The sequence below is a fragment of the Larimichthys crocea genome, chromosome XV (genome assembly GCF_000972845.2).
Source record: "Larimichthys crocea isolate SSNF chromosome XV, L_crocea_2.0, whole genome shotgun sequence".
NCBI lineage: Eukaryota > Metazoa > Chordata > Actinopteri > Sciaenidae > Larimichthys > Larimichthys crocea.
The window spans coordinates 194,329-211,039 of record NC_040025.1 but is presented as its reverse complement, the minus strand read 5'-3'; the positions used below and the strand labels follow the sequence as shown (position 1 = coordinate 211,039).

At 40.2% G+C, this 16,711-nt stretch overlaps 1 protein-coding gene and 1 long non-coding RNA gene across 3 annotated transcripts; one reads left to right on the top strand and one right to left on the bottom strand.

Moving 5' to 3' along the window:
* The first annotated feature begins 488 nt into the window (after positions 1-488).
* Positions 489-12,391, top strand: impdh2 (IMP (inosine 5'-monophosphate) dehydrogenase 2). Of its 2 annotated transcripts, XM_019270869.2 has the most exons (15): positions 489-946; positions 2,532-2,580; positions 2,831-2,932; positions 3,033-3,107; positions 3,564-3,770; positions 4,681-4,768; positions 4,865-5,064; positions 6,149-6,239; positions 6,455-6,550; positions 7,381-7,452; positions 9,492-9,635; positions 9,807-9,951; positions 11,076-11,219; positions 11,676-11,759; positions 12,017-12,391. In XM_019270869.2, exons 1-15 carry the CDS (start codon positions 849-851, stop codon positions 12,036-12,038), a joined length of 1,617 nt encoding a protein of 538 aa, XP_019126414.1. In that variant the 5' UTR covers positions 489-848; the 3' UTR covers positions 12,039-12,391. The 2 variants fall into 2 exon arrangements, with proteins under 2 accessions (XP_019126414.1, XP_019126415.1); XM_019270870.2 differs by lacking the exon at positions 7,381-7,452 and having other exon boundaries at positions 490-946.
* LOC113747693 (uncharacterized) lies at positions 7,468-9,910 on the bottom strand. The gene is made up of 3 exons (XR_003463797.1): positions 9,770-9,910; positions 9,460-9,649; positions 7,468-9,251 (listed from the first exon to the last, which is right to left on the bottom strand). It is a non-coding gene; the product is annotated as an uncharacterized LOC113747693 (long non-coding RNA).
* Positions 12,392-16,711: the final 4,320 nt, after the last annotated feature.

Here is a 16,711-nt window from a genome sequence, read left to right as displayed (position 1 = left end):
CCACTTTCGCCTTCACACAGTATCATGCAGTGTGGGGAGGACTGCACCCTCAAGTGTTTCCATTCCATAGTGGGACAGACAAGCAGGATGTTTAGAGACCAGGATGAGTTCAGATAAAGTGGGACACATTTTGTATATTTGACCTCTGTGAGATCCATCAACTTATTTTCAAATAACAGGTTTGGAGATGTAGTATTTTATATTTTATATTATGTAGTATTTTAAGATGCAAACAATTACAATTATGTTAATATCGCAGGTACAGGATCCATGAAGCGCCTGTCTTAAATTAATTAATGATGATGATGAAGAGCTGATGACGCAAAGCATGATGGGACCCTGAGTTCTGTTCCACTAAACTGCATTTTTCAGATATTGCTGTAAAATAGTCATAAAAAATCAGTAACTTAACTAATAATAAAACCGATTAATAATTATGAATAAATAATAAGAAGAATAAACAAACCGAGGGGGGCGGGTCACCGGATGTGACGTCGCTGTCGGAAACGCTGTCAGACTGGAGTCCTGCACGTGTCGAGCGGAGCAGTTGGAAGAACATGAGCGCTCGGCTCGTGCCTGAAAAACAACACATGAGCTTTATCACCGACATCCACCGGACACTTTCTACCCGTTAACGGACAGAGTCAGACAACGGGACACCTCCCGGCTGCTCCGCGCGAAGCACGACGACGGCCGGACGGTTAACCGACCGAGAGAGAGAAGGCGGCGGAACGAGGAAAGTTCTCGGTGTCTGCGCGCGGGCCTGAGTGTGTTACCTGTGTGTGTGTGTTTCGTTCGTTGCCTTAGCAGCGAGTTAAATTGACTTTTCACCGGCTCGTTCACACGTCATGGCGGACTACCTGATCAGCGGGCAGACCGGCTACGTCCCCGAAGACGGGCTGACCGGACAGCAGCTGTTCAACGGAGGAGACGGGCTCACGTACAAGTAAAGACACCGTGAACACTGCCCGCGAGCTAACGCACTCAGACAAAGTGTAGTTTGTCTTTTAGCATCGTGTGCTAACGTTAGCCCGCCGTGTCAGGCTCATTTACACTGTTGTAACATATTTCTGTAGGCTCATTATCAGTGAAAGCTACATTAATGAATCACTGTGTTGCAATCAAGGCAAGCAAACTGGTCTATGCTGTGAGATATTTTAATCAATACTTAATTGATCCTTTACCTGTTGAAAGGAGCCTTTGATATAATACTTTTAAATGGATAACCCGCAGAGAGAGAGTCAGGGCTTCCTACATTTCCCATGAGTGTTTTTAATTTGAGTATTTTTGTGACAGATCCACATATGAGCTCATTAAACTGCTTCACGTGTTGAATAATAATACCTCTCCTGGCTCCTGTTTTAAATCAGTAATCACACATTTACATCAGAAACCAAAGTGTCCAAAAGTGGTGCCAGCTGTTTGACTTTCTCAAACAATATTATGAATAAACCCAAAGTATGCAATTCATAACATGAAGCTGTTTAAAAAAAAATCACTTTTCTGCTCTGATGTGGCAGCTTAATAATGTATGAAAACATACAAAGTGTGGTTAATGCCCATGTGGTCCACTCACTGTCTACTGTGGTTTTTAGGGCAAAGTTCATACGAGTGCCTCTGTTTATCTGAAATCACAGTTGGCAGCAGAACACACACACACACACACACACACACACACACACATGCGTTTGTATTTTTATCAGCGACGCTTTATGACTGCTTTGAATTTCACCTGCAGACTCGTTGCTGGTTAAGTAACTTGTCTTTAAGGTGAAAACTTGGATGAAGACGTACAGCCTCTTGAAAATAAAAGGGTGGACACATTCCTTCTGTCCACACACACGTTCTAAATTTAGCTCTAGTCCTGTGTTGTTATGGTGGACTATGTGAACCCTGGTTATATTTAGAGCATCTGCTTGGTAGTCTCCATACTACACGCTAATGAAAATAATAATTATTTGCAACCCTGTTCTAGTCATATCTATTGATATATCTGGCTACAAATTTGTATCATGAAACTAACCAACATCCATTTAAAACAATTAAATCAACATGAAATGGAGAAAAAATGTTAGTAATTGCAACGATGTGCAAAGCAATTATCAGATCATCAGAACATTTGATTGTTCTGTTTCAGCACAGTAGTACCAAAGTAAATGTTTTAAAATGTCATTTATTTAATTAATTATTGATTTAAATGCTATAAATAGAATATGCGAACAGTCATACATGTGACACTGCTTTGCTGTCCGTCTCTTCTTGCTGTCCTGTGGGCCTCACTGCCACTCACACGCCACGTAGATCCACATGCTTTACATTTAAGAACGTTTCACACAACATGACACCTTCCTGAGAAAGAAATATTAGTTGTTATGTTATACTCAGAATAGATAAAAGTCACAATTTTTCTTGAATAACTTCTTGTTTTTCATTTGACCTGGAACATATTTACAAGCTTACTGAGCTGCAGAGCTGTATGTTTTATAAGGACATGCCTTGGCTTGAACTTCTTTCTTGTCTCTCTCTTTTAGCGACTTCCTGATTCTGCCAGGCTATATCGACTTCACAGCAGACCAAGTGGTGAGTCCCGATGAAGGACAAATGTTTACAGATCAGATTCAGAATCGGATTAACACCGCTGTGGTGTTATTAAACTAATCTGAGTCTGGGATTATACCCAGGGTGAGAGTGAGGATTATCAGGCGTGTGTGTGCCAGACATCACAGATATTCCCTGAATGGGTTCCCAGAATTTGGAGTTGAACCTGGTATTTTCTTTTTAAATCTTTTGTCAAAGCTGCTTAGAAATGTCCCCGATATCTTTTATCCAGGACCTGACCTCGGCGCTCACCAAACAGATCACCATGAAGACTCCTCTCGTCTCCTCTCCCATGGACACTGTCACAGAAGCCAATATGGCCATCGCCATGGCGGTATGTACGATACATAAACATACCAGTTTACTTGGATTATAAAGTTATCAGATTAGCACACTATGACGGTCACTCACTCTGATGTATTGTCTCCTCCCAGCTAACAGGTGGCATCGGCTTCATCCACCATAACTGCACTCCAGAGTTTCAGGCCAATGAAGTTCGCAAAGTCAAGGTAGTGATGATGACGAATATCTTTACACTCCTTCATCCCTTCTTCCATTCTGTTCAGCTCCTCGTCTTTTTTCTCTTTAAGGTTTCTTCCTTTTCCTAATTTTTTCCTGTATATCATCTGTGTTTTTTAACATCCTCAGTCTTTCATGATTATTTCTTTCCTTTTTTTCCTCAGTATATTTCGTTCATCTCACATCAGCTCATTTTTGTCTTTGTTTTTCTCTTTCTATTTGCTGCTCTCACCTTGAAAGTAGAAGCATGTTTTTGCCCTGTATCCCTTGCCCCTCTGCTGTACACTGTAGGCAGTGAAACTCTCATATTGGTTATCTAATCCTCCCATAATGTACTCAGTTACACCCTTATCCCCGCTTCTCCCGTTTCCCATTTCTATTTGTTCTGCCCCTTCTCCTGCTCCTCTTTATTTTTCCTCACTTCCGTCCTTCCCTCCCTCCTCCAGCGTTATGAGCAGGGCTTCATCACAGACCCCGTGGTGATGAGCCCCAACAAGTGCGTACGGGACGTTTTCCAGGCCAAGTCCCGCCATGGCTTCTGTGGAATTCCCATCACAGACAACGGCAAAATGGGCGGCAAACTGGTGGGCATCATCTCTTCCAGAGACATCGACTTCCTGAAGGAGGAGGACCACGACCTGCCACTAAGTGAGGTGTGTGTGTAGACCAAAGCCAGAAGTCACGGCCAAAACTTTTGCAATTAATGAATCAGGATTTAATGGAAAACAGTAGATGTATTTAATGGCCAAGAATTCAAGTCAGAGCTTGATGTATACCAGGAATATTTACATCTGTGTAATAATCTATATTAACGAATATAAATAGAGAAATGTAAATATACCTACAAATACTAAAAAATACAAAGAGTTAGTAATAAGTAATAATAAAATGGGAGCATAATAGTATCAAAAGTTGTTTTTCTAAAATAGGACCAGTTATATGGATATATCATTTCAGTCTATGCAAATAACTAAACAACAAAAACAAAGTGTCACATCTTTAAGTATTAAAGTTTTTAGATTCTCTGGAACTTTGCATTGAGTTTACTTTTTGTTTACCTGTCACTGTTACGGGAATTTTAAAGAAGAACCCTTAAATAAGGAGGACTGGATTCAAAGTATCAAAGTTTAAGTTGAATTTATTATTCTTGTACAAGAGGAGCGTTTCACAGTGCAACACACTAAAGGGGTTACAGAGAAAAAGGCTCCCTGAGGCATTTAGACATTTCCCTAAAATGGGCTGTGTCAACCCCTGCAAATTGTTAACAAACAATTTTCATATATAGCATCTAAACAGTTTTCTTTAACATTTCCCCTAATCAGTAGCCAGTATATCCCCAATCTAAATGTCACCTCTCTGACCTGTCCCTGACCATTGTTCTGTTCTAGAATCCCTCTATTTATACATTAACCTGAACTTTACCTCACCCTGCCAGTCTCAGTAAAACATCAATAAAGGGAAGTGCCCTCAAGACATGTAATAAATAGGAACAAACATTGTATAAGTTAAAACATCTAAATAGCAGTGTAACCCTCATTTTTATAACAGTCACTGTCCTGACAGGTGATGACAAAGCGGGAGGATCTAGTGGTCGCCCCTGCTGGAGTGACGCTGAAAGAAGCCAATGAAATCCTCCAGAGGAGTAAGAAAGGTGAGGAGCATATTACTTTTATTTTTCAGTTAAACATATGCTATAAACTGGATTAACTCACATCCAGGTGTGAATGTTTAACCTCTCCTCCTGCAGGTAAGCTGCCCATAGTGAATGAAGAGGGCTCCCTGGTGTCCATCATCGCCCGCACAGACTTGAAGAAGAACAGAGACTTCCCTCTGGCCTCCAAAGACTGCCGCAAACAGCTGCTGTGTGGCGCCGCCATCGGCACCCACAACGACGACAAGTACCGCCTGGACCTGTTGGCACAGAGCGGCGTGGATGTAATTGTACTGGTAAGGAGGACTTTTTAGTGCAAGAGGTGGAGACTTTTGTTCACCATGGAGACCAGGGGCCTCATGTACGAATACTTGCGTGGATTTTCACGTGAAACTTGGCGTACGCCAAAACCCAGAAACTGTCGTACGTACAAAAATATTCAGATGTATCAAAGTGTGCGTACGCATGGATCCCACCACGTTTCTTTTGTACATCCCAATTAACGTGGAATTGAGCGCACATGCAACTCCTCCCTGTCCACGCCTCCATTTACATATGCAAATCTGTTTAAATAGGCCCTGGACCTGAGATTCACCTCTTGGTCCGATCAGATAATGCGATGAACAAAGAAAAGAAAGGGAATTTCACAGAGTCTAAGCTAGAGATTCTAGTGAATGAAGTGGAGATTCTGTTTGGTGCCCTGTCAACAGGGATAAATATGACCAAAAAAAAGATGTGAGTGGGAGCGTGTGTGTGAGGCTGTAAGTGCTGTGGGATCCGAGCAGCGCACACACAGGTGTGGACAGGTGTGGCGCCGCGGCTGACAATTCCAACTTTACGCCCGCTTTTACTGACATGAATACTGAACACAGGGAGACAATCAGGGGCTTGTTAGAAATTTCTGCAGCTCTAATTTCAGCAGCAGAAAATAAAGAAAACCAAAAACATGATATTTGAATGCGCACATGCCCAAATGTGCATTGGCACACTGGCACGGTGCGCAATGGGTGGCTTCTGGGTAAGTAAAGAGTTTATTCGTTTAATTGTCCCGTATGTAAACCAGCGTTACATACGGGTCAATTAAACGAATAGAAGCCACCCATCGATGGAATGAAAATGTTTCCTACTTACATAAACAAATTCATCCTGTGATGGTGCTTTTATAGCAATGTGTGTGCAGTCAATAGGAACGTGAGCATGGAAAAGGACGTACGCCACTTTTTTGTGCGTATGCAAGCTTTGTACATGAGGCCCCAGACCACCGTTATTCCTGAGTAATTATTGTTGAAACAGGCTATATGTGCTGTTTCACAGATTGAACAGACAGTTGGGTGTCTACAAATTCACAATAGTAATAACGTGTTCCTTCTGTACCTTCAGGACTCGTCTCAGGGCAACTCAATCTTCCAGATCAACATGATCAAATATGTCAAAGAAAAATATCCAAACCTACAAGTCATTGGAGGCAACGGTAACTACGTTTACCTTTACCTACACACCAACCATGTCATAAATAACAAAACACAACGTACACGTCAGACTGATCTAACTGTCCGAAGCTCCAAAAGCTGAGCTTCATTGATTCCTCAAAGGCTAATATAGACTAATATGTCGTTGTATTGTTTGGATAATGTTCTGAATGTGTGCGTCTCTAACAGCCTCTCTGTCTCCTCCTGTCTGCTGCAGTGGTGACTGCAGCTCAAGCTAAGAACCTGATCGATGCAGGAGTGGACGCCCTGAGAGTCGGGATGGGCAGCGGCTCCATCTGCATCACGCAAGAAGGTGAGCGACTGAGCAGCAAACTCAACAAAACACCACCAGTCTTGCCTCCTACCTGCTGTGCATCATCCAAATCTGGACCTGTTAAAATGGTTATGGATATTGTAAAGTTACAGTTATCCTAGTGGACAGTTGTTTGTTTTATTGACTTTGGTTTGGCAGTAGAAAACAGGATTTCCTTGATTTGATCTGAATGTTGGGACCAAACTACAAGATATTTAGCCTGTGGACTGTGTCTTAGTGGAAGTACAGCCCCGGTAGTCTGCAGGGCGCTGTGTGTGTTGACATTTCTGATCCTCCTGCAAAGTCATACAGTCATACTGTTTAAAGAACAGAAGCTATGATTGGCTGGGGTTCAGCGTGTAGTCCGGCATTTCTCTCAGCCAAGTCACATGATCTCACATCTGGAACGTCACACTGTGGATGGGTTAATTGTGTAGTTTGGGTTGTTGTGCGTCACTTCCCATGAAAAGTGAAGCCGATTTTAATTTAAGCACGTCGCAAAAACACCAAGTTGGAAAACCTTGTCTGGTGCAGTTAAGTAAACAGTCGATATTGTTTGTCTCTTGCGTCTTGTTGCCTTGTCGTCCAAGATTTCTCTGAAATCATCAAATATTTCTTGTTTATTTTCTTTTGCTTACAGTTTTTCTTCACTTTGTCTGTCATCTTCATCTTGTTGTCTTCCTATCTGCCTCCCTCCTTATTTCTCTTTTGCTTTCTCCCTCTTAAATTCTCTTCCCCTACCTCCCACCCTGGTGTTCGAATGGTGTGTGTTTTGTGTGTGTGTGTGCGCTTGCTCGAGTGCGTTTGTGTGTGTGTGCGTCCATGTCCAGCTCCCCTCAGTGTACCACCAGCAATAAAGCTCCACAGCCCCAAAACCCCAACCACTGTTACGGGATACTCCAGTAAGTTTCCCCCACCACCTTTTGGCCTGCGCTGGGCTCCCATTGGCTCCACTATCATTAGTGTGCCCGCCCCTCCTCCCCCACACTTCACAGCCTGCTGCATTGATTGGTTAACAGCTTTGCATCGGTAGCAGACGTAGCGGTAGTCGGTTTTTGGTTTGTTTTGAGAGCTTTTGGGGTTTTGGGGTTTTGCTTGTTCCCGTGTCCTCACTAATCTGTCATTCATCCTCTGTGAATGTTGCTCCACCCACTATACTGACCTTTGGGTCTCGTATCTGGATGATGTCATCAGATTGAGACACTATGCACTTGTGTGCTTTGGATAGCACTGATCAGAACGTGGCTGGTTTAAGCCCAAACCCTCTGTGTGCTGCTTCTGTGACATGATCATGACTCATTACCACACCACCCACTCCCCCCCCTATCATTGTCATTGTCAGACCACAGCTCTCCTCCATCCCTAACACAAGGCACTGGAACAAGCAAACAGCAGAGTGGCTCTGTAATGTAGCTGGCAGCCACAGGGTGTCTCAGTTTAGCAGAGGTGGTGAACACGGTGAGCTGTTTGGAAGCAGGCAGGTTCTGTTTCAGCTGGCAGCATTGCTTCAGGACTCAAATATCATAATCATTATTTTCAAGGAGGCAGCAGCCATGATGCATTTATCTTTGGTCATTTGTTTGTGACACATTCTGAAGTGGTTGTCTCCCTCTCTTATAGTCGTCACAGTAAATTCATTCTGCATACAGACCTCGTGGGGCGTCAGCCCTCACCTGCTACTTGTAGTCTGAGCAGCATAAGGGCTGAGAAAACATGACGTGTTTCTGTTCCTATGACTGTTGTCATGTCTCTTTTTCTGCTTTGATCGTATGTTTTATGAAATGAGACACATACTGAACAATAAAAATAGTTTATAATCACTTAGTACACAAAGTAGCAGCAGTCTTGCAACAGCAGACTTTCTAAAACTTCTAAATTTAGAAGACAGGATCAGGCTGACGGATTTCCCTTCAGCCACTGTACTTTAATATTAAAGATTTTCATGAAATCAATCCCATTTTTGATGCACTTTATTGTATTATATTATTATTTTGCATTATTGAATCAACAATTGCTCTGAAAGAGTTCATCATTCTTATGTATGTACCAGTTCTACTCATGGAGTGTTTGCTGCCCACTGAATTCTGGGACCTGAAGTATTAAACTGTACTTCCACACACCACCAGTTACCCATGGGTGCCATCAAATCAACAGGAGGATTTTAACTTTAAAGTTGCAAATAATTTATTCAGAGAGCCCTTTGCAACATGTCCTGTCAGTGCATAGCAAGATAATTATGATTACACGTTTGGTAAGTACCGTGCAGCCCCAAGTTCACAGGAAACAAAACAACTCTCGTAGTGAAAAAAGGAATTAGGATGTTTGTCTTTGTCTGCACTTGTCTGCGATGGTGTGAAAGATTGGTTTAAAATCTTGCAGATATAATTGAAATCAGTCGATTGGGCTGAATAACGAAAGTATACATTTATGTGCGACGGGTGTGAGTCTTTCTGTGGTGTGGGATTCGTCTGCTGATGTGACAAGTTTAACTTCCTCATTCGTACTTTTCTTTAACAGAAAGAGTCACGTTCCTCGCCTGTCTGCTCATTCACTGTGTGTGATTTGTTTTTATTTATTTATTTTTTTTTAACATCACTTGAATCGCTGAGTTTCCACCATGCATGCCTGTCAAAATGAACTGATACATTACAGCTGCCATCGGCCAGCTGATGATTTCTGGTTCCAAAGATCATCTGTATTTCTGTGAAAATTAGAGGAGTGCCAGTGTCAGAGCCTGGTTCCTGAACACACATAATGAGATATGATGATATATGATTAGCATTCTGTGAGGTGTATTCTCTGGAGTAGGGTCGGTTAATAGTACAAGACTATCTATCCTAGCAGTCGTGATGGGACTACAAACATGTAGTGAAGGTGACTAGCTTCTACAGCTGTACATATTTTCTCACATCATTTAAACGTCCTCCGTTCCTCCCTTCAGTGCTGGCATGCGGCAGACCCCAGGCCACAGCGGTCTATAAGGTATCAGAGTACGCCAGGCGTTTTGGTGTGCCGGTCATCGCTGATGGCGGCATCCAGACTGTCGGGCACGTCGCCAAAGCCCTGGCACTGGGAGCATCCACAGGTATGTATAGATGGCTGTTTCAGGGTCAGTTTCAGAGAATTATAATTAAAATATTTAGATGATGGATGGATGGGAGATTAAAAATCAAACTACAAGATCTCTAACAAAAAAGATTAGTCAGTCTTCTAGCTTACCTTCCACTCACTACCTTCTCTCTCTGTCCATGTGCAGTGATGATGGGCTCTCTGCTAGCCGCCACCAGTGAAGCTCCTGGTGAATATTTCTTCTCTGACGGCATTCGGCTGAAGAAATACCGAGGCATGGGCTCCCTGGATGCTATGGACAAAAACCTGGGCTCCCAGACCAGATACTTCAGGTACAGAGACACAAATAACAGACCATTGTTCAAATTGAGCAGTTTAAAGTTGCACCCTAGAAGTGACTCTATATCTGCAGGTGAAATTGTAACAATGAGAGTTTCACTCCAACCCTGAAAGAGAAAAAAAATTAAGAGCACTGCTTCCCATTTCATCAGAGACAAATAGTTTTTCCCCAAATGACAACACTTCTTCAAATGATTTTCAGTGGTTTTAAGAAAGTCCACCACGAGCGGAGCGTGACCCGTGTTCCGCTCGAGGTTTCTGCTTCTTAAAAGGAAGTTTTTCTTTCCCATTGTCTCAGAGTGCTTGCCCATCAAATCAAATCTTATTTGTATAGCCCCAAAGTCACAAAGTACATTTGCCTCGGAGGGCTTTACAATCTGTACAGGGAGTGACACCCTCTGTCCTTTAGACCCTTGGTTCGAGTGAGGAAAAACTTGCCCACAAAAAAACGTTAACAGGGAAAAAGGTGGAAGAAACCTCAAGAAGAGCCACAGAGGAGGGATCCCTCTCCCAGGACGGACAGACGTGCAATAGATGTCACATATACAGGACAAATCAACACAAACATTGTACAATTACAATGAATGATAAAATAATTACAGTAGCAGTAGAACCTGTGATAGAGATAGAGAGACACAGCAGCAGCAAGTCATAAACTAACTATAAACTGTAATGGAGATATGGTAGCAATAATGACAGTAAAAATTTATATAGTGGACGCGTGCAGGACCACAGCAGCAGCCACGATCCACGAGAACCTGCTGGACGAGAGAGCACAGAAACCCCCGGCCCATGGTGGGAACTGTTAGGTCTCTGTAGATAATGTTGTAAAGAGTACAGTCTAGACCGGCTCTAGAAAGCGTCATGAGATGATTCCTATTGTGATTTGATGCTCTATAAAATAAAAATATAATATAAAAAATAGTGGTGTTGAAAAGGAATAACTTTAAAAAAAATAATAAATCTTTATTATTAATATTGTACTTATTTTGTATCAGGGCTTTAGCCACAAGATGGCAGTACACATGACTGTCTCTAACAGACAGAGGCTCTTGTACAACTGAAGTGTGCACTCTGTCTATGATACTAACCCAGTTGTGTCCCTCTCTCCTCACAGTGAGAGCGATAAGATTAAAGTTGCTCAGGGTGTTTCTGGAGCGGTGCAGGACAAAGGCTCCATCCACAAGTTTGTTCCGTACCTGCTGGCTGGCGTTCAGCACTCGTGTCAGGACATCGGAGCCAAGAGCCTCACACAGCTCAGGTAAAAACAAAAAACACTAACATATTTATACAGTGTCTATGAATGAATCTGACTGATCGGCCTATCGTGCATCATACAGGATGTAATTCAGAACATTTTATTCTGACATAAGTCAGTAGTCTGTGCTTTTAGTATGAAATCATTAAAATTGAACCCCTCCCCCTATTTGAAGTCTTTTCGTTGAACAGCTCGACTGAGTGCTCGTTCAAACCATTTTTCCTCTTACGATTTCTGAATCTGTGTGCGTGGGGGGGAAAACGAGCAAACTGCTGATGAAGCTCCAGAAACATCTTGGAGAACAAGACATTCATTATTTGTGAAGGTTTTTCTTTCTTTTAGTATGAAGTAGTTGTTTTTTGTATACTAACCGCTAAAACAGTGTACTATGACAGAGAGGATGGATTTCCCTTTCTTCCCCTTGTCTGATGTGTAACGGCGTGTCCTTCCTCCCGGCAGAGCCATGATGTATTCTGGAGACCTGAAATTCGAAAAGAGAACAGCGTCAGCTCAAATGGAGGGTGGAGTCCACAGCCTGCACAGGTACACACACAGTAACACAGACTGATGTTCATCAGCATAGATCCACTCAACTAAGTAGATACATTGGTTGCTTTGTTTTGTTTCATATTCTATCGTCTTAAAAGTTCAGTTCAGTTTCACATCTAGCCTCCAACCACACAAGCCTTCGGTTAAACTTCCTCTTTAGCGCCTCTCGTCTGTCTTAACAGGAAACCCGGGAGCATCATGGATAGCTGTGAGTTTTTCCTCACTGACAGACTCTCTTCTTTCTCCCACAGTTATGAGAAACGTCTGTTTTGAGAAGAAGCCAGGGAGCCTACAGACGGAGAATCCTTCCAACAGACATATGCAAACACACTAGTCGCCAGACCGTCTTCATACTCGACACGCACAACTAACTTCTCATACAAATAAAAAGATCACACACTCTTCCAAGGATCCATCAGTCTTCCTGCCAGTGTCATCTATGCATTGTCTGTGTTTAGTGTAGCTGTGTGCGTAACATGGAGGGGAACTAAGCATTTATCAATCAGTGCACGTGTGATTGAGTCCTCCAATGCCTTCCATGTTGTGATTTTAAAACAAAATGTCTGGTGTGTCCATTTTAAGGCAAAAAAATCGTCCGATAATAAAGGTCATGTGTTTTTCCACGAGCAGCTGTTGTCTGTTTTTCAATTAAGATTTGTGTGTGTGTGTGTATAGTAGTTTGAGACATTTTGAAGATTTACTGTTTCAGATAAAAAACAAGCTGATAATAGAATGTGGAGATAATTTCTCAGCTTTCAATCTCTCGATCCTCGTGTTACCTGCAGAGGAGAAACATTCTAAGACATGCTGCAGCTTGTGGCATTTAATGAGAAACCGTCACCTCAACAACCACGAGATCTAGTTTCACCTGATGAAGGAAACCAGGGCAGAAAATCCCGTCATTTAACTTCCAGTTTTTTAAAGGAGATGTGACTACCATCTGTTTAATAATGAATTATTGAATAAATGTGTACATCATTTATATCATCTGTGGTTTTCTATCAAATTACAAGTAACACTTGTTTCAGCACCTATATTTTCAGTTTCTTAGAGAAAGTGGAAAATATTTTGGCAATAATTACAGAAACCATTGAGACATTTGTTAAATGACTGCAAAACTATTTAAAAACTACAATATTGCCTTAATCGCCAACTTTAATGTGTTTGCACGACTAGACATTTTTACATGTACATATTCAGCTGACTGCAGAGCATTGACAAATATTTTCTATGTTGCACCAGGAGTTAATGGCCACACATCAGTTTCCTTTTTAGTAAAATATTACAAAACTATGTGTTTTGCAAAATCCATCTTTTTAAACAGAATAGTCATGAAGACCTTGCATGCAAGTAACGGTAAACAGTTTGCATTTTTATAAACTAAACTGGACTTCTAAATGAAAGTTTCTTTAAGAAGGATGTCACAGAAACTAAATCCATACACTTTGAATCTGAAGTCTACAGCATGGCCTTCACTTTAGGGAAGTAGAAACAAGTTTGTTGGCCCAGTCAGACACATTGCTAAAATGATGACTGATATACATTCATGGACAAAGTGTGGGAGTGATGGCTAGACTTCCTCCACCAGAGAACAAGCAGCTATCTTCTCTCCACCCACAGTATCTCCTCACCTTCGCTGCAGGTCTGTGGGGAGGATCACCTACTCTGCCAAAATTCACCGGACTTTCCAGGCTGAAACCCAGACAGACTGATTGGGCTCATCCGGTCACACTCTGTTGGTCACACCTGTCTCACATCATCCATCATACCACATGTCGACCTTTCTAATTAACACACAAGGAAAGAGTCATGTTACAGGCCCCAATTAGCAAACTGAGAGCTCAGCCTTTACGTGTGATTCGTGGTATATAGTTACTACTATCACTAAAACCACTGTGTTTTAAAACCATATAACCTGTTTAAATTAAATGACTATATTTCAGTTTTGAGCAAGTCCTGACTAACCTTTGAAATAGTATTAAAATCATCGTTATATGTTACCTACATGTAAAAAAAATCTCACTTTTTACTTAAATATCAAGAGATTTCAATAAGATAAAATCACCAAATTAAAGCTTAAAATAAAAAAAAAAAACACTGCTGTCATTGTTATGATCATTATTGATGAAATATTAATGTCAGTACTGCTACTATTACTATACCAGCACTAGAATAAACTAATATCCATAATAATATGTGGTGATGGTTTTTTGTTCTGTCACTATCTAAAGCAGACGTTGAACTAACTGTGCTTAACAATTATATATATATTAATAATAAGTGGTAAATAGTGTAAAAATATTTGGCTGTAAAACATAAGCTGTTAAACCATCACAGTATATTATATATTTCAGTAAAATAGTAATCATTTTATTTTATTCTGTTTATAAATACATAATGTTTATTCCTATATTTGAACTTGTGCAGTATTTAGCTCTTTGAATTTTCTTTTTCTCTTTTCTCATTTCTCTTAAAAGATAGATAATAAAAAAATAAAACATAATTTCTTAATTAATGTTCCTTTACCGTCTTTATCATTGTGTTGTGCCTTATTTTTTGTGTATGTAACTGTTTCAAAAAACACAAAAAAACAAAAAGAAAAAATAGAAAAAGAAAAAAAATAGAGAAATAAATAATAAGAAATAAAATGAGAAGGGAGTCTGAGAACAAGAATTTCATTGCCAACGACTGCTTCATAGAAATTTTGCATATGACAAATGAAGTTAAGTAAAAAAAAAATAATAATAATGAGATGTATAAAGTATGTGAAGAAAATTGAGGGTAAAAAGACGAGTCATTTTCAAGGCAGTCTTAACTACAAAAGCTTGATTTTATAGTGAATGTCCAAGACCAATACACTTTTATCATTATTACAGTGGAAATAATAAATAACCAAAATCACATCTAGACATTTAGGTCAGGAAAACTGAACAAAGCAACCCTGAAACAAATTCCAAGTTCTGGTTCAACCAAATCACAAAAAAAATAAAAATAAAATAAATAAAACTCCCTTACCTGTAGAATCTCGGCACACACAAAGACTTGGTTATATTTGTCCACTTTCATCTTTAACGTCTTTGCTCACAAAGCTGAACATTTACATTTAGAAAATGTAACAACAGAAATTGTGTCCTCATTCGTCGGGGTAATTTACTGAACACACGGTTACCTGTTTCCTTAGTTTTAGATTTTGCAAGTATTTCAAATGAAAAGTCTTCACAGTGAGATCTGTTTTGTCATTTGTTTTAATTTATTTTATTTTATTTTATTTATTTTATCTTATTTTATTTTTTACCTCAGCAGTTCCAAAACTTGAAATATATAAACATATCTAATCACTATAAAATGCACTGACCGTTTATTAAATGGAAATAGATTTAAATCTTGACGTTTACTCGGGCAGACATGTAACGGCTACACTGAGAAAAGAACTGACTACACACAGCTCAGTCAGTGTGCATAAAAATAAATACATTTCATTCATAAGACAAAAACATAGATCAGTTAACTTAATGAATTGACTATAGTCCACTAATATGTGATATTAAAACTACTATATACTGTAAAAATGTCTAAATATGATAAATGAAAGGGTTTAATTCAAACTAAACCAAATCAGTACAGTTTTAACAAATAAACTGAAAGAAATACAGCTTTACAACACTTTTTTTTTATAACAAACAAGCATACTAAAATCAAAAAGTATTTTAAAAAGTGCAGGGTGGCATGTGTTTGCCTCTGTCCAGCAGGAGAGGAGTCAGGGAGGGAGTGGTGAAAGGAAGGAAAGGAGGAGTTTTGTCTGATCAGGAGAAGTGAAAGTGAAATGATTCTCTAGAGTATTTAAAGAGGAAGTTTGGACTCTCTGAGCTGTTGGCAGACGGGACTACAGAGGTGGACACATTGCTCTGTGATGTCGGTGAGAACATTCACATATTACTTTTGAAACGTTATGATCACTGTGAACAATCTGTGTTTTTGACAGCTCCTGGTGTACTTTCACTTTTTCGCTTCCCTCTGCTGCCTTTGTTCCTCACCAACCATCTTCTCTTTCACCTTGTTTGACTTCTTACTTTTGAACTTTGTGCTCACATTTTCCGCATAAAGTAGCTTTTTTCTTGCTCATCGTGAATATGTTTGTTTCATTGTTTAGTCCAAACAGACTTCAGGCTTTCTTATCAGGGGGTGAAGTCCAGATAACAAACTGAAAGCATGTTGCAGCCTGTTATTTTATAGATTTATATGAGTGCTCTCTCCCTCTCTTTCTTTCTTTCTTTCTTTTCTGAAGCTTTCAAAGGGCATGAGAAATAAATGCAGCTTTAAATCAGGGTCTTAAATCTATTTCCAGCTCCACAGGAAGCGCTCCACGATGTAAATCTCTTCCTTAATTTTTTTTCTGCTCTCCTTCCTTTTATCGTTCTATCAGTTCTTCCTTGTCATGCTACACTGACCTCTTATGCCCCGTCTAGTTTGCTTTCTTTCTTTTTCCTTCCAGTTGATACACAACAGGTTTTTCAAGATGTGGCACTGCTACACACACACACAGGTATTTGTCAGTGTGATACTGTAAGTGATAGGACTACATTCACTGCTGCAATATTTTTAACGGACAAGGCTGACATGCTACAGTTGCAGGAATTTTTCATTGCTTTGATTTTTGTGATAGATCCTCCTCATCCAGAGTGTTAGTGTAGAACAAGCTGTTGTACTTTTAAGAGGGTTTGATGCTAAAAATGAACCAGATTCATCTCATTTCTGTTTTAAGTTTTTATTAGTTGCTTAGACGCAGAATTTTAAAAAATTTTGTCAAACGGGAAACGGAAATTTGCACACATTTACAGTAGCTGTAGTTTTTGCTTTACAGAAAATAGACTTTATTTCCTCTTGGCTAAAGGATTGTCAGTTTAAGTGTCTAATTTTCTTTATTTGTACCCTATACATTTAAAAAA